At 49.4% G+C, this 23,501-nt stretch overlaps 1 protein-coding gene across 5 annotated transcripts in view; it reads right to left on the reverse strand.

Moving 5' to 3' along the window:
* Positions 1 to 1,864: 1,864 nt before the first annotated feature.
* ADGRL1 (adhesion G protein-coupled receptor L1) overlaps positions 1,865 to 23,501 on the reverse strand; it is a 135,546-nt gene continuing 113,909 nt past the window's right edge. For 3 of the 5 annotated variants that reach the window (XM_080996009.1, XM_080996011.1, XM_080996010.1), the window contains 7 exons: positions 22,746 to 22,837; positions 20,269 to 20,437; positions 12,596 to 12,724; positions 12,356 to 12,452; positions 11,838 to 11,966; positions 11,302 to 11,319; positions 1,865 to 9,556 (listed from right to left, as the gene is read on the reverse strand). In XM_080996009.1, the coding sequence (XP_080852135.1) occupies positions 8,778 to 9,556; positions 11,302 to 11,319; positions 11,838 to 11,966; positions 12,356 to 12,452; positions 12,596 to 12,724; positions 20,269 to 20,437; positions 22,746 to 22,837 (1,413 nt within the window). In that variant the 3' untranslated portion in view covers positions 1,865 to 8,777. Of the gene's footprint in view, positions 9,557 to 11,270; positions 11,320 to 11,837; positions 11,967 to 12,355; positions 12,453 to 12,595; positions 12,725 to 20,268; positions 20,438 to 22,745; positions 22,838 to 23,501 lie in introns of all 5 variants that reach the window. The other 2 variants (XM_080996013.1, XM_080996012.1) reach the window with 2 other exon arrangements.

Raw genomic sequence — 23,501 nt, forward strand, 5'->3', positions numbered from 1 at the left:
TGGGCCTTGTGGCGGTTGGCCTTTCCGGGCCTTGTGGCCCCAGGCCTCGTAGTGGTGGTGGCAGGCCTCACGGCGGTGGCCTCCTATTATCGGCCTCCTCCCAACACACATTGGGCACGATGCCCCCCAATGTTGGATGCAACTCAGCACCTCTGCTGCTGGATTAATTCCACTAGTCCAACTTCCTTCCTACCCACACACCTCAGTATTGTAGAAAGCAGCTTTATGACAAGTGAGACCAATTGTCTGCACACTGACTGGCAGCAGCCAAGGTAGGCGTTCATGGAAAATTTATCTGATTCTATCAGGATCACAAAGGGTTGTTACTTCTTCACCAAGGATGTGTCCTGGGCTGGTACTGCTATTTTTTATTTATTTATTTATGGAAGTTAGGTGGCCCTGCAATGTCTTTATGGAGCCCAGGTGGAGCCTCTGAGAATTTTAAGTCCACTGGAGACAGTTCACAGCAGACTTTTGTGATTATTATTAGCGCGCACGCCCACCCTGCCTGCTTTATGTAGAGCTGAAATGGCTACAGCAGCAATACAAACAGTTTGTGTGAAGATTGTGTGAAACTAATGGCTAAAATTATCTTCAGTGAGCCTTGCTGCCTTCTTAGGATAGCCTTTGAGGAAATGAACAATCACACTAGGGAAGTGTTTGTATTATCTCTGGTAGTGAAATTAGGCTTTTTTGAATCCTGTATAAAGAGTTTAGAGTTTGCTGTGAAGCTTGAGGCAAAGACTGCTTGACTTATCCCTCCAGATGGATAAAACAACTCTTATCTGTTTCTAAAATAGCACCATAATATAAGAATTTCCCTTACATTCCTTTGGTTGTTTAAAGGACTTGCTAAAATTCAGTGATAGGATGGCCTTTACTAGCCCAGTTAAGTGTGATGCATTTTGCTTTTTTAGAAGATACAAGACAGGTCGTATTCAAAGTGTGCCTGTCCTAGTGGTTTAAAGCATCTTAAGCAGACTATCTTGCACATATTACTACATGCTGTTCTTTGTCTAAAGTTCTGAGAGAATATTATTTGGGTTATATCTTCACGAGACATATGAATAAGGTCCACCTAGGAGATGGTAATCTCTGCTGGTGCACAAGATAAAACACACAACTGTGAAGAATGTACCTTTTCTATCTGTAGCCATTGATGTTATGGGAATTAAAAAAAATAAATGAAGGAGTGTGGTATTATCTTTTCTGAGAGATTCAGAATTTTGTTTCCATAATTTTTCTTTAGGAGCTATAATTGCTCCATGAAACAGAACCAATCTGTTTTGTCTGCGTGGAATTGGGAAGTGTCAGAGGTCTGCTGAGAGGGGTGGGCAGGTGGAGCTCCATCACTGTGGACATTGCCACTGCACCTGCTGAAGACACAGGGTGGAAGCTGTCAGCGGTATCTAAAATGGGTCTGTCTAAGACAGGGAAGAGACCAATCTTAGCTGGTTCCTAAGTGGATCCAACTGCTAGTAATGGGCCTGATCTGGGCCTAGAGCTCACATGGCAAAGAAAATGGGAGGAAATCGACCTCCATACCTTCTGCCTTAGCTGATGCAAGCAAAGCTGGATGTGGGGATGGTTCCCCTTGTTGCTCAGTTTAGCTCTGCTCCTCCCCATGTAGGAGATAGGATGAGGAGAATCAGGAATTTTATGCTTATTACACAATTTTACTCAATTTTGTGAAAGTAAATAAGTAAAGGAAAATGCAGTGGCTGGTTACAGAGAAGCTAAGTCCATGGACAGTCTTCAAAGTGCCTGGGATGATTTTTCACATCAGGCCCTTTCCATGGCTGTGTTTTCGCTTTATGCCCCCTGTACATCTTGGCCACAAAGAAATATTCGCAACTACCAGCAGTTCCAAGAAATTGTATTTTCTTTATTGTTTTATTTTTTTTTGTAACTCAACAAGTTTCCATTTTTTTTAAATATTTTTAAAATTTTCATTATTATATTTTTTTTCTGTTTAATGCACTCGACCCAAAATTGGTTTGGCATGTTGAAAGGAGGGGAAGGGGACTGAAAGACAAGAGAAATGGAAAAGAGGAGGGGGGGGAGGCAAAGTGGGCAAAAGCAACGGTGTGGAGATTGAAATGGATCAGCACCAACCTGTAGGAGGGGGACATTGAGGGGCCAAGGGAGAGAATGAATCGCAAACCTTCCCAGCAGGCCCTGGGTTCCTGGGCTCAGGCCTTCATGCTGCCATTCGAAAGGCACAGCTTCACTGCTAAACCTGGAGGGAGCTGGGAATGAGGATGGGAGAGCAGGGAGGGTCAGCTTCAAGGAGGCAGTGTGGCTTGACCAGGGAACCAGCTAGCAGCTATGGAAAGCAGGCTGCCATTTGCTGTTACGCCGCTAGGCATCCCTTTCCCTTTTTGCATCCGCTTCCTGTTCCAGCACAAGTCTTTCTCACTCACTCTCTACCTTTGCTGGGCGTGGCATATTGGTGCTCAAACCTTCACTGGAATGACTGAGTGAAAATAATTGGCGTCTGGGCCCACCAGTTGGTACTAGGTGGCCCTACAGATGTTGTTCCAACCCCTTCAAGGCCACCACTGCCCACGGAAGTGGGGAGACCCAATCTAGGGCACAGGGCTGCCTTGTGGAGGCCTGTGCCAAGCAAGGAGCTGCTGGTATAAGGAGTCCCTGTATGGCAGCCTTAGCTGGCAGGGAGCCCAATGCAAAAACTCACTCCCCACAAACTGGGAGGCCCCATTCCATTGGAGCACACCCCTTGGTCATGCAGTTTGGGGAAGATGGGTGATTCTCCGCTTCTGAGCTCTGCTGGTTGCTAGTTCAGGCGATATATCTGTCCTTTCACGGACTCTGCAAAAGAACCACGCTTGAGGAGTTTGGAGGCAGCCTGAGAGAGTTCCTGGCAAAGAAGGGAGTGTCTTTCACTCCCCCAACATGGGGGGAGCAGGGCATGTCTGCCACTGCTTCAGAGGATTAAGCTCAGAGTGGCATTTAGAGCAGCAGATTTGGAGATTAAATGTTGCCCTAGAGGTAGTGCTGTCCTGAACTAGCTTATGCATAAATGCCCCTCATGTTGGCTTGTAGACAGCCAATTATAGAGAAGACAAAGATGGCCTAGATGAACAGAGTACAGTTTACTTAAGTGAGGCAGAGAGGCTAATTTGCCCAACTAGCTTCATGGCACAGGAATCATGGGCCATATTCTTGTCCTAGATTTTATCCTGCTCTCCGTGCTATTCTGGTTTGAAGGCTGAAGAGGGAGTAAGCTTGGGCTAGCTTGCCCAACTGCTCTCATTGGGCCAAGGAGATGTAACTCTGGAGAAGTCAAGCGGAGTACTTTGCTAAAGTGAGTTGAGCTCATGGGTTTGCATAAGTCTTAGATGGATGGGTAGAGGAAAAGAACGACAGGCCAGGTGCCTCGGCTTAATGGGGGTGCAAGCAAAGAGGGCTTCTGGCTATGCCCAGGATGGCTGGAGGTGTCAGCAGGAGTTGTTTAGGAAGCTGAGGAGGGGAAGCTTGAGCCCCCTCTGGCCATACAAAATGAGTGGCACCTGTTGGCTCCTGAAGCTTCACGATAAATGTGATGCCTCCTAGGTTTTTTTTACTATCCTACAGATTTCACATTCAAACTTCTGATACCTTTCATTCCTTTCTGTAACCCACAGATTGAGACTTCAATGATATAAAACAAGATGAATTCTGTACAAAAGTTCAGTAGAAGTCAATCTGTGCAAGGCCTAGAGCAGACATGTGCAGCCTTGCCCACCATTCCACCCTAGAATGACAATGCCACTTACGTTCAAAATGTCTGGACTCTGCAGTGGGTGCTGCTGGATGGCGTTTGGAGCATCTGCACCATGCAGACCCAAAGAAAAATGTACAGAACATACTGCTACCCTCCAAGTCTAGGATGGGCTGTGGGCTGTCCCATAGTATCAGGAGGGTCACAGTTTCTGAATTCTTGCTCTAAGCTAATAGGGCATTTCCTTCAAGTTGTGGATTGAGAAAAGCCTGTTTTTATCACTGTTGGATATGAGGGGAACTTACAGTTCCCTACCGAAACGCTAAAACTGGTTAAAGGGGTAGCAAATGACACAAGAATATAATCTTGGGAGTCAAAATGGAAAGTGCAAGGATATCATGAGAGTTAAAAAGAAGAAAGGTAAATTCCATGTTAGGAGAAGGATTAAAAACAAACCAGCAATTAGCGCTACAGCATTCTTGATATCTATGGCACACCCATACGTAGAATACAATATGCAACTCTCATCTAACAAGGGAAGTTGTTGAAAATAGGTTAAAATGGGCAGCTAAAACCAGAGGGTTGGAGCATCTTCCCCACAAAGGAAACAAAAAGATGAGTTAGGGGAAGAGATTTATGAAATCATGAAGGTATGTGAAGAGCACAAATAACCTTTCAAAATAATTATAGCCCAGTCAGGGTATTTTTTTAAATATATATTTTTGTAACTGGAGGGGGCAGCCCCCTTCTATCCCAGTGGTAGCTTTACTTCTCAAGTTTGGGCTGGACACCTATACTTTCTCTGGATGCACACTCTATTGTCAGAGGGTATGATAACGGTGAACTATAATTGACAACAGGTGAGGGAGTACACATTTAAAAGAGGACAGTCTCAGGTTCCACATACAGTATCCTTGGATAGCTGCTGGGACCCCTTGTGGCAGATCTCAGAGCTCCCCAGCTGGGGACAACACACCACTGATCAGAAGTTCTGCCGGCACCACTACCAGTGGGTGAGCTTGTAAGGGGTCTCCAGTTGGGGGGGGGGGCTCACCAGAAGGTGGTCTGCCAAGGGCCTCCTCATATCTAGGGCTGGCCTTATTGCATACCAACACACAAGTGAGCATATTTCTCTCCTCAGTGGCAGTAATGGCTGCAGGACTATTCTTGGCCTATACCTGTAGTCCAAGTTAAAACAGGGGTGTGCCTCTACAGAGCTCTCTCCAAGATTTTTCCTTGCACCAAGATAAGCAGGAATAAAAGAAATAGGGCAATGGCAAAGTGCAACTAGCATGAACACGCCTTCAACGCATATGGATTCTGGCTGCCACTAACTACCCAGCACCCGGGAGCACCTGGGCTGATTCTAGCGGCTGGTTTCCAAGACTATTCTTACAGCGGTTACTTCAACAGTGTTAGCGCCCCCTTCCTCTTGTGCCAGGACGGAACATGCCGTAACACTGATATAACTTCATAATCGTGTCAATCTTTCCATTTCAATTAAAGTCCAAATCTCAAGTACAGTGTGGACTACTCATAGCTAACATGAAGCTGGAAAGCGCAAAGCCTTGAGGTTGGGCTGCTAGAGACTCAAGTCTCTACCGCTTCGCTCCAACAGGATGGATGAGGGCAGATATGTCTTTGGTTTTTTTGTTTTTGTTTTCCACGTGAGGTTTCCAAATGGAGGTACCTCTTGGTGATCATGCCAAGGCAGTTCCTGAACACAGGGCCTTCCTTGGGCCAATGCAGCAAATGCAAGTGGGGTGAATAAGGCCATTTGGTATTGGGGAGAGGATTGATCAGAACCATGGTTTGGTGATAGAATCAGGTAAACGGGAGTGGGGCCTTGTCCTCACAAGGGTAAGCTGTCCATCTAAGAGAGTGAGCAAGTTGGTTCTGGACCAAGATCGAAAGAGCGGCAGGAAGGAGTTTGAGCCAATATGGATTTGTCACACTAACCTTCCAACTTTCATGCAATGAGATCCTAATGAAGAATACAACCCAAACCTGTGGAAACAGCAACAAGGGCGTCAAAAGCCCCACAACCCAATTCCCTGTGCCCTTTGAAAGTATGACTCGGATATAAAACAAAATGCTTCTGAAAACCATTAGTCTCTATCTCTGAATCAAGTATAATTACATTAGGTTGGGTGGAGGGGGAGATGGCTCTAGGTGAAAAAGTCTATGCCATGTCCCTAGATCGAAATGATGTCAGATCAAGCTTTGTGAGCTACAGCTGTATTGGGTTTTAGGGTTACACAACGTGTGTTCTTCCCTTTCTTTGTGGCCAGCCTTTAACTGGGTTCTTTGCAGAAAATATCAATATGGGCACACGACAAGCTTCTCTTTACCAAACATGATCAAGGGGCATTCTTGGATGCTGCAAACATGCAGTTGCTAGGGGAAGCGACCATATGAACAGGCCTTGCACAATGATAACACAGGCGAACATGGAGCAAGAAACCAAAAGAAAGAAGAAAGCTCACTGTCATCAGGGTTAGTGCTGTCTCCTGATGGAAAAGGAGGACTTGATTGATTGTGCTGCCACTGTACAGGGCAATTTAATATTGGCTCCTTGGGTCTTAGCTTGTGGTACTGGGGTAAGAGATGTAAGCAGGCAACAAGGAGTGACGATGGCTCTTCTTTCCTGCCACAATATGGCACAGAGAAAGGAAGCCCCTGCCTATTCCAAGGAAGGTACACTTCTAAGAATGCCAAACCCTCGCCTTCTGCGTTTGACCAAGTCTCTTAGCAATTCCATTAACTGGGAGAGGACAAAAGATGCAATAATAATAATAAAAACAAAATAAAATAAAAGCAGGAGAACAAACATTTCAAGGCTCCAAGTGGCAAAACCACACACCATTTCCCTTTTTGACATCTAGCCTGGAAATTTCTAAATAGGTAAGACGTGGCTGCTTAAAAATAATGATGATGATGAAATGAAACTACTCTGTCCCCTCTTAAAATTATTAAAAGCGAAGGGTTTTTCTGTAACCTACAGCATTACAGCATCTTTGGGTCTTGCAGTAAAAGTGTTTTTTCCCCCACCCACAATTCCAAAGTGGCAGTTAATGAGAAAATAACCAACTTCATGTGGAGATGTATGAAAAAGGTACCTCATCTGGCAGGAAAGGGGAAATGCTTCAAGGTCACAGAAATGACGCAGTATATGTTATATATTACATAAAAATTGTGCCAAAATGTTTTTTTCCTCTTTTTTGATTGTAAAAATCTGCTCTCGGCGGGTTTCCCCCAGTTGTCTTTGTCAAAGAAGGGATATTTCCCCCCATTTTCCCTTCCATGCTCCCATACCACACATGGGGCCAGAGCAGAGCTGAGTACCATATATCTATATATATTATATAGATATAGATATATTTAAAACCCAGACAGAAAAGTTCCTTGGTTTGTTTTTCCTTTTTTCAAGTGAGTAAATCAATTCTCTGATTTGTTTTTAGGTTTTCATATTTACAGCATTTCAATTGGTATCACATCCCCCACTTCCCAACCCATTTGGACCCCGCCCGCCGCCCGCCCCGGAAATATGGTGCCTCTAGGTGAGACTGGTTGCTTCCCCAACTCTCCCAGGCCGAGAGTTGGTGAGAAAAGTCGGAGTTGTGCTTGAAGAGGGAGATTTGCTATTTCTTTTTCCTTTGGGTGGAAAAAAAGTGCAGTCTGGGTTAGTGTTTTTGTTGCTGTTTTTTTTTGTTTGTTCTGTTTGTCATTTTTCTGAAGGACAATCCATCCAGTCTGGGGGGCGGGGGAGAGTTCAACACTCCTACTTTCTCCCATGTAGTCCCAAATGTGTTCTGACGGCAGCCATATTTGCATTGCAGGATACTCCTGACGTTTGCGTCTTCGTGGGCAGGAATGAAACAGAAGGAAGGTGAGAGCAGTCTTGCATCACTTTCTAAATGTCTGGAGCTGGAACTTAGCAGGCCGTGGGGGCGACTGGTGGAACTGAGTGAAACGGGAAGAAATGCCCCCTCCTCTACCACCACCCCACCCCTCATCATCTCTTACTTATTGTGCAATTTTACGTCAGGCTCGGTGGCCCTAAAGCAACTAGGAGGGGGAAAGGCCACCATGTGTGGCCATACAAATGAAAAAAAAAAAAATCTAAGGACAGCCACACCTCAATGCTACTTCCTCCTTCCCCAGAAGCAGTGGTGCATTTCAAACATTCCTATGTGGGCTTTAATTTAAAAAAATAAAAAAAGAGAGAGAGGAAAGAATCAAAGCAAAGCTTTCCTGCCAATCTGAAAGAGCGGAAGAACTTGATGCAAACCCTGTTGATAAACTGTGACAGCCAACAAATACTGGAAGGCAGGTTCTCAGCATAGCGTTACCTGAACAGCTCCTTCCTCTCCCCCCACCCTCATACCTTTCTCTGTCTTTTGTCTCTCTTTTTTGGCAACGGTTGAATCTAAACCCCGACTAGGCCGAGCGCCACATGGCCCTGTTTGTCCCTCATACTCTTAAGCTATGGGAGGCGAGGGGTGGGGAGCAGGCTCTGAGCCAGGGCGCAGGGCAGGGCATTTCCCCAGGTGCCCCAGTCTCTGCATGTGGAACCCTCATGGCTTTGATTTTCGTAACATTAAAAAAAAATATTATTATGTCAGCTTTTTAACTTTCCCACCCTAATTTCTTGGTTCATCCCCCCCCCCCAATTGTCTAGAAGGTATTGTCAAAATAAGTCTGATCCTTTTGCCTAGATTCAGCTCTCTTTCCTCCACTGCATTTATTTGCCTGGAGAAGGAAAACGGACATAACCAGATAGGCCACGTGCCACTTTCTGTCTGGAAATCTAATTGGATGGAAGGAAAGACGGACAAAATGGCTGCCCCTCCCTTCTCCTCGGAGAAGCCCTCTGCCTCATTCAGCTCTTTCTTCCACCTTCTCTCCTCCATTCATTCCCCAGCCCTGTGCCATTCTCTTCTTCCCCACCCTTTCTTCCAGGAAAAAATTAAAATGTTCAGGTCACGGCAACAGTGCCGCATTGGGGGTTTTTTTGGGGGGTGTTATGGTCCCTCAGTCCCTTCTCAGCCCCTCAGAGACTGGTCACCAGCTGCATTTGGCCATCTCCCTCCACTGCTGGGTTTTCTAAGCTTCCTGGGACCAAGTAGCCATCATTGCTGGGTCTCCGGACTTGGTAGTAGGCCTGGAGCTGGTTGCGCGGCACCAAGGCTGGCCGATTGGTATAGTAGATTTCATTGATGGCTTGGGCATGAGGAAGCACTTCCCCAACTGCCTCAGGGCTGCTGTCCGGGTATGGGGAGTCCCTCAGGTTGGTCATACTGGTGTATAAAGAGTCCCTGTTGGGGGAAGGGGCTTGGCCATCGCCCCCCTCTGTCAGGTCAGCTGTGCAGCTCTCCGACTCCTCCAGGTCACTCTGGTAGAGGATGGACTGTGCCCTCTGAAGCAAGAGCGGCTCCTCTAAGGCCTTATACATGAGTTCAATTTCCATGTTCTCCTCATGGGTCAAGGAAGGGGCGTCAGGCACAATGGCGTCATCCTCATTGTTGGTACCCCCTCCCCCTGCAACTACGTTGGGAGGGGGAGGGGGCCCAGGGGGGTTGGAGGTCTCGGCAGAACCCCCGCCCCCCTTGACCACGCCACTGCCTCCCCCTCTCAAGTTGTTATGCACCAACTCGGAGATGATCATTTTTTCAAAGGCGGCGGCGTCACTCAGGTTGCGTCGGCAGTCGGCCATCTTGGTGCCATCGGTCGGGAAGTCGCCACTGCGGAGGGAGTAGCTGTTATTGAAGTTGCCATTGAGAGGGAGGGTGTCCATGCCACAGGCGTCTCGGCTGTTGTTCAGGGGGTGCTCTGTAAAGGTGGGCACATAGATGGATATTAGTGGGAGGAGACGGGAGGGAGGTCATGAGCAACTAATGTTTAGGCCACAGAGCAGAAGCCATCACTTGGGAACTAAGTTCCACTTGGGCAGACGGTCCGCTCAAGTGGTATGTGTGTGTGGCGAGGAAGAGAGCAGATAAGAAGTGTGTGTAAGAAAAATGTAGGGTTGTTACACGGGGAGAACTGGCTTGTGTGTATGGGAAATGATGGCAGCAACAAAAATGGAGGTAAGAAGCTAAGAGAGATGAACCTGAAGCTGAGGCTGCACGAGTGGGTAATTTATTTAACTGAATTGAAAGGGTCAGTGCACATTTCAAGCAAGTAAGGCTTCTCTGAGAGTTCCTATATTGACAAGGTACTCTCCAAGACTTGATTCACACAAATAATAACTGTGGGATGAGCTATTGTTTTGGTTTGCTACTATGTTATGTATTTTTGTGTTTTTATATTGTAAACCACCCCATCCTCATCCTCTGATGAAGGGCGGTATAGAAATCTAATAAAAATGAAATAATAACAGTAACAAGGCAATGACCACGTGCATCAGAAATCCCCTTCATTCCTTCATTTCGGAATCCCGGGGAAGGGAGGCAGAGCCTTTTCCACCAGGGCCCAGTTCAGATCAAGAAGGCAGGCTCCCAGCAATTGGCCACTAACCGAGCTGCTCTTCAAGCTTTAGCTCTTCTCCAGGGAGCAGATGAAGGTGCCACAGCTATATACAGAATTCTAGCATTTGCCTTTGCCAGCAGGATAGCACAGCCAGCCAGAATGGGGCAGGGCTGCTTGTGCAGCAGCAGCAGCAGCAGGAGCCACTTATCTTCCTTCTCCTCTTCTTGTCAGTACAGGGTTAACCAGACACTGCTCCTTTCTACATAGGAAGCATAGGAGGACTCTGATGCACATGGTAAGATGTGGCTTCGGTTTGGGGTTTGTTTGTTTTAAAAAGAACATATAGAACTATTGTCTTTGAATAAGATGTATTTGTTGATGATCTTTGGGATACTCTAATGTTAAATTTAATCTTTTTTCCCCAACAAGCATCAGATTGCAGTTCACTTCTCTTTTTTATTGTCTAGTGTGGAAATAAGCGCAGGATAACTACATGTGAGTTAGGTATGCATGTGTGAAAGTACTGATACTTGTGTGGGAAAGAGGAATGTGGTTTGTTGAGTAAGATAGCAAGAGTGCAACTAAGGCATAACCTCTAAGGCTAAGGTGACGTGAGAGGGAATTGCCATGTTGGCATAACACAGCCACATGCATAACACGGAGCACGCAAGTTATCTGATCTGCCAATGGAAGAAGCCTGCGGTCTCCCCCCAGCAAAGGTGGCCTCTGGGGCTGGAGGGACCATTTGTCAGAGACGGTACAGTCAGCCCATTAGAGCACGGGGTGCACACTAGGTTAACGGGCCCATGGTTTCAACCCAGCATGCAGGGATGGGAAGGTTGGGTATCGCTGAGCTCTGCGGATGCATTCAGCTCCATCTAGTGCCCACAGCCAGAATTGCGCAAACCATGCTGCACCACCACCCTCCGAGAAATGGGAACATGAGTAAGGGAGGAGTTCCCTCCAGAAAGCCAGCACTCCTTCCTATTCTCCCTACACACCCGCTACTTGGCTCACGTCTGTGCTGCACCCACCCCCAGCCTGCCAGTCAAACTAGCAATGAAGGAAACATTACTGCGAAATGGAACTGGAAAGGAGGGACGTACTGGACTCTCGGAAGCTCCCTGCAGGCAGCAACAGTTGGGAGAGGAAGAGAAAAGAGAGAAAGAGGGTTATCCAGGTGGCTGGGGCCAGTAATGCAAAATAAGACATGGCCCAAATCCTCCCTGTGGCCATAGCTCAGTGGCACAGCACCAGCTGTTTGATCCCTGGCATCTCTAGGTACGGCTGGGACTCTGGGGAGCCACAGCCAATCAGTGTAGATAATACTGAGCAAGAGGGACCAATGGTCTGTCTCAGTACAAGGCAGGCTCTTATGCACCAGGAGAATAAAGGAGGAGCTCCTCCACTGCCACTTCTCCTGACCCATTCCTCCCAGCGCCCAGGCTTGAGGGATTACTTTTTCACCAGACTCAAAAGCAGAAATCTCAGGTGTTTTTTCTGCTTTCTACCTACCCCACCCCTCATTTTCAATAAGGAAAATGTGAAGCTCTGTATTTCTGTGTGCAAATGGAACCCTAATTCAGTCTGGGGCATCAATCTAGAGGGGAAAGTATGTTATCCTGGGTGACGATGCCCTTACCTGGGGAGTTGAAGACAGGTGGTGAGGCAGGGTTGAAGCCCACGGACTCAGCAATGAGTGTGTTGTAAGGACTGGTCCCGCCCCGTGTCTGCAGCACGGGGTTGGTCAGCAGGTGGTTCCCCATTGTGCCTGCAAAAAGTAGTATAGGCAAAGGTGTTAGCACCATGGAGGTAGCAAGTGACTTGAGCCTCTGCATCTGGGGTTGGAGGAAAGGCTGGAGATAGAGAGGAGACTGAGTAGCTTGGCTCGGGGGGGCGGGGAGTCATGGCCATGTGAGCAGAACTACATTGGAGGCCACCAGAGATAGCCGAGGAGAAAAGGTGACTCTCGGGGAGAAACTGATATGGAGTGGTGTTTGGTAGGGATCTCTTTCATCTGCTTGGTTGTAGAGAGTGGGGCCGGGGAGCAGCTTTAAGGGTGGGGCAGGAACCTCTTAGTCAGGTGTGTGGGTACAGGCCTGCCCTCTGGCTCACAAAGGAGTTGCAGGAAGTGATGGAAAATACAGAGTGACTGCTCACCTCGATTAAGGGTGGGAGTGCTGTTGAGATCACCCGCCATAAAGCTGGACTCAGTTTGCTTCCTTACAGTATCATTCCACATTCTCCGGATTCGGCTCTGAAAAGACAGCCCCACTCTGGATTCAGTAGGGCAACTAGACCCCCAGGGGTATTGTGGCCTAAGAATATGCCCCAGCCTCTCCTGTTCTCCAGACCAGTAACAGCAGCACCCCTCCCCCAGCCCAGTCTGCCCAATGGTACCTGTGTCCCAGTGTAGTAACGGTTGTTGCTGCGGATGGCTGAGGTCTTGAGGGAGCCCAGTGTGGCCCCTGGCGGACTCCGTAGGCAACAGGATGCGTGTCGCAGGCATTTGCTGAATTCCCGGTGAACCTGGCGCATTGTAGGGAGGAGAGTCAAGGAAGGGGGAAAGGCATGAATTGTCTTGGCTACAACATGGTCATTCAGGCTGGTTCTGCCCTCTTAGCTAAGCCTTTTTGTCACAATCTTTACCTTCACTAGGGCAGCAATGTTCCATCAATTAATTACTTAAATTTATGAGTTTAAAACATTTACTTAAAAAGGGTCACAATTAATCAGGCAGATATTTTCTAAAGATACAAATACTTATTAAAAACTGCAGGTGGCAAGCATCATCTTAAAGGGGCACTCCCCCCTTTTCTCTCACGCACAGGAGGGAATGATTCTTCTAAGATGATGCCTGCTATGATACATGGGTATGTTATTTACAGACAAAGACCCATCTTCCTTCTGAAACTATTTTCTTTACTTTTATGCAAACTTAATTGATTAATTAACTAATTAATGTACTAAAACTTGTTTAACTGACTCAGTGTTTCTTGTTTTTTAATCAGGCAATTGTCCTATGCAACTCCTTTCAATTTGGACCCAAAGTCCTTTGCAGAGTCAATGGTTCTCTTTAAGGCCCCTGCACCCCCAGCATGCAAGCAAGGTTGACAGCTCTGCCCAATGACCCTGGGTCTCCTAAGTCCCTCAGCCAGCACCTCAGAATACCAGCTCCCATTGTTCTCCACAACTTTAAGCAAAAAGTGTTGTCCTTCAATTCTGGATTACAGATACAGTGGAACCTCGGGTTAAGTACTTAATTCGTTCCGGAGGTCCGTTCTTAACCCAAAACTGTACTTAACCTGAAGCACCACTTTAGCTAATGGGGCCTCCTGCTGCCGTTGGGCCGCTGGAGCCCAATTTCTGTTCTCATCCTGAAGCAAAGTTCTTAACCCGAGGTAATATTTCTGGGTTAACGGAGTCTGTAACCTGAAGCGTATGTAACCTGAAGCGTATGTAACCTGAAGCGTATGTGTCAGGGGTTCAGGAGCAGAGGCAAGGGCAAGGGAGGAAACAGAGAGCGAGGGAGAGGAGGCAGAAGAAAAGATGAGTGATGACGACGACCCGAGATCTCCGAGTCTTTCCAGTGAATCAGAAGATTCACAGAAAGGAGCACCAGTGGCCAGGGCAAGGGGGGAGCCTAGGGGGACACCCCAGGAAGATAGAGCCAGAGGGGACTCAGAGGGGAGCAGTTGGAAATCAGGACCAGCGTCACCGCCAGAGAGCAGGGAAGAGGAAGGGCGCCAGGGATCAAGCGCTGGCAGCTCACAACAGGGGGGAGGGCACGAGTCAGGAGTGGCCACACCTCCATCGGGGAGCGAAGAAACGGTCAGACGGAAGGTGGAAGGTTGGGCGCGCGTGCCAAGTTCAAATGCACAGGAAGGTGGCGCAGTAGGCAGCCCGGAAAGGGAGCCAGGTCCTAAAGCCCGCCGAAAGGAGGGAGAAGAGTCAGGGGGGTCAGCGTCAGAGGAATCCCGGAAGGAAGAGACCCCGGGGGGCAGAGGGACCCAGAGAAGAACAGTCAGGCGGAAAAGGTGGAGCAAGGCTAGGATATTAAGTTGGTGTACAAGGGGCGGAGACTCAGATGGAGCTTCGCCGATCTAACCATGAGACGTAGAGTTGCACGCAGCAGCTTGAGAATGGAAACTGTAACTCAATAAAGACTTTTATTTAATGATCGCTGGCTAGCGTGATCCTCTGTGAGCTAGGATCTGGAAGCAGCTCTGACAGTAAGCTCCATCCCTTGATTGTGGGCATCTACGTCCTCACGGAGAGGAGAGAAAGCGGGTGCCTACTAGCGAGCTCACGAACGGCAGACAACATGACGGCCGAACAGCAGATAGTGGAACTCAGAGAAGCAGTGACACGACTGAATGCCGAGGCTCTTGCATCCAGGAAGAGAGAGGAGGACGCAGCTGCCGCCTACAGGGATCTCCAGGTCAGGTTGGAAGTGCTTACGAAGCAAGGGCAACTGACACCCAAACCGGAGGGGATTGGGTTGGGGAGACGAACAGGCGGTCTGGTCTCTCACTTCGATGGGAATTTGCAACAGTACCCCAACTTTAGAGCAGATGTAATGTGTGCACTGCAACTGCTGAACAAAGACTTTAGAGATGAGCAAGAGAAGGTGGGATTCATCATGTCCCATTTGCATGGAGATGCTAAAGCATGGCTGCGCAATTTGTGGAGAGATAATGATCCGGCGCTCCAAAATGCGGATGCCTTTATTAAAGCGATGGATGGGTGCTTTTTATCAAGCATTGACGTGGATCTTGCTCGGCAGGAGATACATGGACTGAAGCAAGGGAGGGCCAGCGTAAGGCAGTACCATGCCCGCTTTTTCGCTTTGGTCAGTGCCCTGGAATGGGACAGAGATTCGGCTCCTGTAAGAGACCTGTTTTGGGAGGGATTGCACGGCTCGGTTAAAGATGAAATTGCGAGGGGGGAGAGACCCCGGACCACGCAGGAGATCGTTCAGAGGGCGCTGGCGGTGGGGGTGCGGCTGGAAGGACGTCCGTGGAGCAGGGACGAAGGGCGTGGAGGGCGCGAACCAGCCAGGGGCTCCTCCTTCCTTCCCAGAGAAGCAGCGCGTGCGCAATCCACGCCTCCGCCAGGAGGAGGAGCGGAACCTATGGAGGTTGGAGGTGCAAGGGCTCAGTCAGCAGCCAGAGCCCTAGCACCGGCAGCAGTGAAAGCGAAGCCTCCTAGAGGGAACAGGAAGTGTTACATCTGCGATGATCCACAGCATATGGCGAAAGAGTGTCCCCAGAGGCTCCACAAGCACACTGCAGCCTCAGCAATGGTAACTGCAGCAACGCAGCAAGGACAACCACAGCAGGGAAACGAAGGAGTCTGGTTGGAGGAAGAGGCACTGGGGCCCAACCAGACGTGTCAGTGAAGCAGTCCCCAGAGATTTTACAGCCCATGGACCCCCTCCCGCCCAAACCGGTAGTGAAGCTCACCGCGTCGCTCCAGCTGCCCAATGGAATCACCATGGACGTGCCAATCACCATTGACTCCGGAAGCAATGCGGACTTTATAGGGCAGGACTTTGTCGACCGGCACGCTATACAGTTGCTGCCTGCCACGCTGCCCCTGCAGGTTGTCACGGTGGATGGCAGGGAGCTGCTAGGGGGGCAAGTGGTGAAGCAGACGCCACCAATGGTGATGCGACTTGGGAATCACAGGGAAATCATCAGCTTCAATGTCACTCAACTATCGGACACGCCCATTGTATTGGGCATGAGTTGGCTGGACAAGCACAGCCCGACGCTGGCTTGGTACCAGAGGCAGCTGACCTTCGGCTCTTCCTTTTGCGCTGAACACTGCATCGTGCCCAGGCAGGAAGGAGGGGAAGAGGAGTCACAGCTGCAGCTAGGCACGCTGCAAGCGGTCCCCCACAAGTACGCAGAATTTTTGGAGGTTTTCTGCGAGAAAGAGGCAGACAGGCTACCCCCCCACAGACCATATGACTGCAAAATTGACCTGCTGCCGGGGGCGGCGCTACCCAAAGGGAAGCTGTATTCCATGTCTGAGGACGAACTGCAGGAACTCAAAGAGTTCATAGATCATAATTTGGAGCGCGGTTTCATCCGAGAGTCCAAGGCAGCGGGGGGCAGTCCGGTATTCTTTGTTAAGAAGCGGGACACGCCCCAAAAAAGACTTGTAGTGGACTTTCGCATCTTGAACAGTGTGACCAAGCCATCGGACTTCCCCATGCCCCGAATCGACGACCTCCTCGCAAAGGTACGGAAGGGCAGAGTGTTCACCAAGTTGGACCTGCGAGGGGCATACAACCTCATTCGCATGCGGGAGGGAGATGAGTGGAAGACAGCCATGTTCACGCCCCTGGGCACCTACGAATATAGAGTTATGCCTTTTGGATTGCAAAATGGCTCCCACGTTTTTCAAGCTTTCATGCATCACGTGTTGGCGGGGCTCCTCTACAAGACGTGCGTCTGTTTCTTGGATGACATCCTGATCTTTTCGGAATCGCAGCAGGAGCATGACAGACACGTCAAGGAAGTGCTGAGCAGGCTACAGCAACATAGGCTTTACGCCAAGCTGGAGAAGTGCCAATTCGACGTGACCGAGGTGGATTTCCTGGGCTACAAGTTGTCTGATAAAGGGCTCGCCATGGACAGCGCCAAGGTCCGAGCAGTGTTGGATTGGAAAAGCCCACGCAACCGGAAGGAGGTCCAACGGTTTGTCGGCTTCGCGAACTTCTATCGCAAGTTTATCAAAGGCTTTGCGATGCAGACAGCGGCCATCACGGACACGCTCAGCTCCAAGAAAAAGAAGTTCATCTGGACAGAGCAGGCGGAGCAGTCCTTTCAGGCACTCAAGCGTCTCTTCGCGTCGGAAGAGCAGCTGCTTCATGTCAACCCCAGCAGGCCGATGAGGGTGGAGACAGACGCTTCGGACAGAGCCGTGGGAGCAGTCCTGCTGCAGAAAGACCCGCAGGGGGTTTGGAGGCCGGGAGCGTTTTACTCAAGGAAGCTCAGCAAGTCCGAACAGAACTACACCATCTGGGACAGGGAGTTGCTGGCCATTCATGCAGCGTTCAAAGCGTGGAGGCACTTCCTGATCGGCGCCAAGCACACGGTGCAGGTCTGCACGGACCACAAGAATCTAGAGCACTGGCGCACGGCACAGTTCCTGAACCAGAGGCAGATACGTTGGGCTGAGTTCTTTGCGAATTTCGACTTCCGAATAGAGTATGTCCCGGGGGACACCAACATCATGGCGGATGCTCTCTCCCGTAAGCCACAGTATCTGGAGGAGGCAACGCCAGCGGCCGCCATGCACATCTTCGCACCGACAGTGTGGGCGTGCGCGGCGGCAACAGTTGACCTGGATGCGGTGCGACGAGCGTTGCAGGATGACTCCTTCGCGCAAGCAAAGATGGCAGAGGTGCACAGGGGCACGGCAGCGACCGACGAGTTCCAGCTGCGAGATGGTTTGCTCATCCGTAAAGGGGCCATCTACGTGCCGGGAGACGAACTTCGCGCCAAGGTACTGCAGCAGCTGCACGACGCGCCCACTGCCGGGCACTTTGGCAAGGAGAAGACGGTGGAATTAGTAGCCAGAGACTTCTGGTGGCCCGGAATGAGAGGGGAAGTCGCGGACTACGTGGCGAGGTGTGACACCTGCCAGAGGTCCAAACCAGTGCACAGACCGCCGGCCGGACTGCTGGAACCGCTGCAAACTCCGTTCGAGCCATGGGAGAGAGTGGCCCTGGACTTTGTCACGGATCTGCCCAGCTCGAGGGGCAAGACGGCTGTGCTGGTGGTGGTGGATTTGTTCTCCAAGATGGCACATTTCATTCCGTGTGCGAAGGTGGCCACGGCGGAACAAACCGCCAAACTGTTCATAGACCACGTGTTCAAGGTTCACGGTCTGCCGCGGTCTATTCTGTCCGACCGAGGGCGACAGTTCATCTCAAACTTCTGGCAGAGGCTGATGGGCTTCCTGAACGTCAAGATCAACCTGGCGTCGGCTAGACACCCGCAGACCAACGGGCAAGCGGAGCGGGTCAATGCCATCATGCAGCAGTACCTGAGATGTTATGCGAATCAACAGCCTGCGACGTGGGTGGATTACCTGCCTCTCGCCGAGTTCGCCTACAACAACACGAAGCACGTGTCCACGGGGGTCACGCCGTTCTTCGCCAACAACGGGAGGCACCCTAGAACCTTCCCGGGACTGGAAAGAATGGGGGAGGGGGAGCCGCAGACAGCAGATGCGTTCGCGTCGGAGTTGCAGGAGGTCCACGATCAGCTGCGGCGGCACCTGGAGCTGGCTAAACACGCATACAAGGTACAAGCGGACAAACACAGAAGGGTTGGCGAAGAGATCCATGTGGGAGACTGGGTCTGGTTAGCAGCCCACGCAGTGCCGGCCAGGTCGTTGGCGAAGAAGAAACTAGGGCATAAACAACTGGGGCCCTACCAAGTCGACGAACAGGTCAACCCGGTGGCTTTCAGGCTGGCTCTTCCGGAGGGTTCCAGAATGCATCCGGTGTTCCACAGATCGGTGCTCACTCCCTACAAGGCACCTCACAGGTTTCAGGAACCAGGAACGGCACCGGGTCCGCTCCGAGAGAGAACCGGGCAAGGGGGAGTGGCACAGGAGGAGCGCATCAACGAAGTCACGGAGATTTTGGACTCCAGATGGGGGGAAGAGGGGGTAGAATACCTTCTCGCCAAGGAGGGCACCCCGGCCAGTGCCAACAGCTGGGTGCCGGGCTACGCTTTAGACGAACCTCTGCTCAAAGAAGAGTTTCATGCCCTCTTCCCACATAGGCCAATGCCAGCAGACTTTTTCGACGACTGGCTTTTCACGCCCACGCTTTCAGCCAGCACGTTCCGGGGGTTCGACTCGGACGAGGAACCGACACGAGACGCCCGTTCCCCAGAGGGGTCACCCTCGGGATCTGCTTCAGAACCCTCGTATTGGTGGGATGATCGACCAGAGGAGCAGTTCCGCAGAAGGTGGCTGGAGGGTCCAGGACGAGCAACGTCTCCAGAAGGCAACGAAGGAGAGACGGACATGGACGTTTTCGGGGACGACCCGGGTTTCGAGCACGGCGGCACAGAGATGGAAGCGGAGGTGACTGTCGTCAACGAGAGCAGGGAGGAAGAACCGGAAGACTTCGGATGGCGGCCCGCCACGGGAAGCGAACTGTATCCGGCATTCGTCCCCCTGACACGGCAGCACCCAGATCCCGCACCGGAAGGAGGGGAGGGGGGAAGAGGGGGCTTCGAGGGGGGGATGGATGTCAGGGGTTCAGGAGCAGAGGCAAGGGCAAGGGAGGAAACAGAGAGCGAGGGAGAGGAGGCAGAAGAAAAGATGAGTGATGACGACGACCCGAGATCTCCGAGTCTTTCCAGTGAATCAGAAGATTCACAGAAAGGAGCACCAGTGGCCAGGGCAAGGGGGGAGCCTAGGGGGACACCCCAGGAAGATAGAGCCAGAGGGGACTCAGAGGGGAGCAGTTGGAAATCAGGACCAGCGTCACCGCCAGAGAGCAGGGAAGAGGAAGGGCGCCAGGGATCAAGCGCTGGCAGCTCACAACAGGGGGGAGGGCACGAGTCAGGAGTGGCCACACCTCCATCGGGGAGCGAAGAAACGGTCAGACGGAAGGTGGAAGGTTGGGCGCGCGTGCCAAGTTCAAATGCACAGGAAGGTGGCGCAGTAGGCAGCCCGGAAAGGGAGCCAGGTCCTAAAGCCCGCCGAAAGGAGGGAGAAGAGTCAGGGGGGTCAGCGTCAGCGTCAGAGGAATCCCGGAAGGAAGAGACCCCGGGGGGCAGAGGGACCCAGAGAAGAACAGTCAGGCGGAAAAGGTGGAGCAAGGCTAGGATATTAAGTTGGTGTACAAGGGGCGGAGACTCAGATGGAGCTTCGCCGATCTAACCATGAGACGTAGAGTTGCACGCAGCAGCTTGAGAATGGAAACTGTAACTCAATAAAGACTTTTATTTAATGATCGCTGGCTAGCGTGATCCTCTGTGAGCTAGGATCTGGAAGCAGCTCTGACAGTATGTAACCCGAGGTACCACTGTACTCACCTTTTTCTGAAGTGCACAATGAAACACGAAGATGAACATGCCCTGGAAAGCATTGAAGGTGGTGAAGAGATAGGCCATGACAACAGACTCCTTGTTGATGAAGAGGAGACCAAATGCCCAGGTGAGGCCCAGGAGAAAAAGGAGAGTGATTGCCCCGAGTGCCCAAGACCTGTAGAAGGAGACACTAGTGAGTTCAGGGAATTGGGAGTCCTCACCAGAGCAAAACTAGTCTCACATCTCCCTGCTGTTATGCTATAGATGCCTCTGTACAACTTCTGGCACAAAAGAAACAGTGAGACAATGTTAGGGGGATGGAGAGAGAAAGATGGGCAAGGAAGTCAGCATGTGGGAGATTCTCCCATAGTTTGCTAGTGAGGGAGTTGTATGTCTAAGAATTACCAGCCAAATTGTTACTACAGACCTCCAGTTATTCTTGGTCCAGAAATGTTGACTAAACTGCCTCCTTTACATCTAACCTTTGTTGTTACAAAGGGCTTCCATTTGCTGAATACAAACACAAATCATGGGACTTGTGTACTACCTGCCATTTCCTAACAACACACCATAGTCCCAAATGTTAGTTTGGTGGTCGCTCGACCATTCGTTTGCTTGTTTTTTGTTTTCTCTCTCTTAAAGCTTCATAAGCACTTCCACACTTGAGTGTGCTCAGACTCTAAAGGGGCTTTTCAAAATGAAAGGCTGTGAAATGGCATGGCCATATATTTGTCACTCGTCAGCCGTGAGATCAAAGGCACTCTCTAGTAGGTGCCCAAGAGACGGACGCTAGACTTACTTCCAAGCAAACATGGTTAGGATTGGCTCAGGAGTATCCTCTTACTGTCAGTTCTCCCAATCTTTGCTCTTTGAGTGGAAAGAAGTGATCAACTGTCTATTTGTACTTCGGATGAAAAAGACAAAACTAAAACCACAAAGTGTTGCTGTGTTTATTTCTGACTGAGATTTGGCAACTAAAATAAACACAGAAAGACGGCAGGAAGCAGGCTGCAAAACCACACCAGCAGTAAACAAATGCACCGGAACTCTTTGGTAAATTAACTAAAAAGAGCAGGATAAGGAAGCATGTAAAAACTGGGCTGGTAGATAGAAGTAATGGTTATATTGCCGGTAACAGTGTTAATTAGCAAAATTAAGGCTGCAATCAAAAATATTGTTATTTTGAAATATAACCAACTTAAATCAGTAAGGCTTACTCCATGTTTACATAGTTAGGCTCTAATAAATTTTGTAAGAGGTAACCTGCAAATTAGGATCAAAATACATGTGACTTGGAGTTCTGTTACTTTAATTTTTCTTTTTAACAAAGAGCAACCGTTTGTGTGCATGTCCATACAGAGGGCTGTGTGATTTGGATCAGGGCAATAGCACAGAGAAAGTGTGGTCTACCCTTTCCCCCCTTCCTTGGTTCCATGAGGTTCATACTTTCTTAGTTCAGTTTTCATTAATGTTTGAACTTCCCAGCTCTCTTTTTTTATTTTTTACTGGGCTCCTCTGGATTCTTAAGAGGTTCAGCTGCCTCCTCTGTCCACAGCACTTGTCCAGCTACCTGGGTTAAGTATTGTTCTAGGTCACTTGGGCAAGGTAAAGGTAGTTTATAAAGCTGTTAGGATTAGCTGAACTGCATTTCTCTGCTTAGTAGACTTTAAGCTATGAGTATTTTTTTTTAACCTTAACTCAGCATTAACCAGGGTGTTCTCCCCACCTCTAGATTATTTTGTATGAATGAGTGTAAGAAGATGTGAACTTGTGAGTAACGCATGGCTTTTGACAGACTGGCATTTGCAGGCTATTTGCAGCACCGAGCTTGACAAATTCCCTCAAAGTGTCAGAACTCTAACCTCATTTGCTGCTTGACTCAGACAGCTCCACTGTGCTGACTGAATGAAGCAGCCTCACTCTATTCATCTGAGAGGGTGACAGTTCCTTTCCTGAATATAAGGACACTCTCTTAAAACGAGAGAATGCTGGTTTCACAGGAGCCTTTGCAGCGTGGTGGGTCGTGAGAAAGAGAAAGGAAAAGAAAGAAAGATTTACTGGACATAAAGATGGCCAGCAGTCCAAAGCCTTTGGTGAAGTGATCAAACGAAAGCTTCATAATGTTACCTAGTGTAAGCTGAGTGAGTCAACCCATATCCCAGCATTCTGAAAGGATCATCTGAGCCCATAAAGCACTATGCTTTGGCCTTTAGCCTGTTTACTCCCAGCTGTAGGTCACTCAGCTGAGTGAGACACTCCTGAGACAGATGGGGTCCTCAATATCATGGTCTGGGCAAGAGTCCGGTCCCTTTAAACCCCAAGTTGTCTGTTTTCTCTGCTCTGGCTTTGTCCCACTAAGCTGTTTTAGAAGAACCAAATACAAGGCACCACAGGAATCTAAAGGCACTGGAGGTGTGCTATTAAGGTAGGGAGAAGTTTGCATCTAAGCCAGAGGATGAAAAGGAATCCAAACATAAACTCACTTGATGTTGTCCAGTCGGCTGGAGTCAGGCTTGAGGACCGACGTGTTACGGATCATCTTGTGCAGAGTGATCATGAGGAACACCAGGTTGATCTGGGGGATGTGTACAGATGGATGTGAGCAGGGGAAAGGGAGTCCTCTGCAAAAAAGCACCTCCCACTTCCCCTGCTAGTGGCTTTCCCCAGATGCAGGGGAAAGGGTTTGTCAGTGTCAGTGTCTGTGTGTGATGGGAAGGAATGAGCAACATTACATCCCAGGCCAGGACATGCCATTTTAGGAGATGAAACTTAATTTTTGCAAATTTCTTCAGTGAGGGGCCTTAAAAATAAGCTTTGGGGTGTGAGGAATTCAAATCTGCTATTATTTTTGTGATTGGACAACATTCAGCTTGGCAAGACTACACTTGATGAAGAAGCAAATAAACTGCTTTAGGAAAACCAAAGAATTTTAATTTTACCTTCTGAAAATGTCAGGTAATGTAAATAACAACAACAACAACAACAATAATAATAATAATACTGCAAGTACTTGGCAACCACTTTCAATGATTTCTACACAATTTTACACACATTCTGCTTACCAAGAAAACGTAAATTATATTTATGTAACCAAAATGTCTTTTGAATTCCCAAGTCATGTTGCAACTTTTAAGCACCTCTCATATTTGGAATTTGAAAGTTGAAAACACACCCTACACCCAGGCACTCTAACTCTGGGAAGAAAAAGAAAGGTCTAATGATGGGTTGAGGAGGAGAGC

The sequence above is a fragment of the Podarcis pityusensis genome (assembly GCF_964106645.2).
Source record: "Podarcis pityusensis genome assembly, chromosome: 2".
In the NCBI taxonomy this organism is placed as follows: Eukaryota; Metazoa; Chordata; class Lepidosauria; order Squamata; family Lacertidae; genus Podarcis; species Podarcis pityusensis.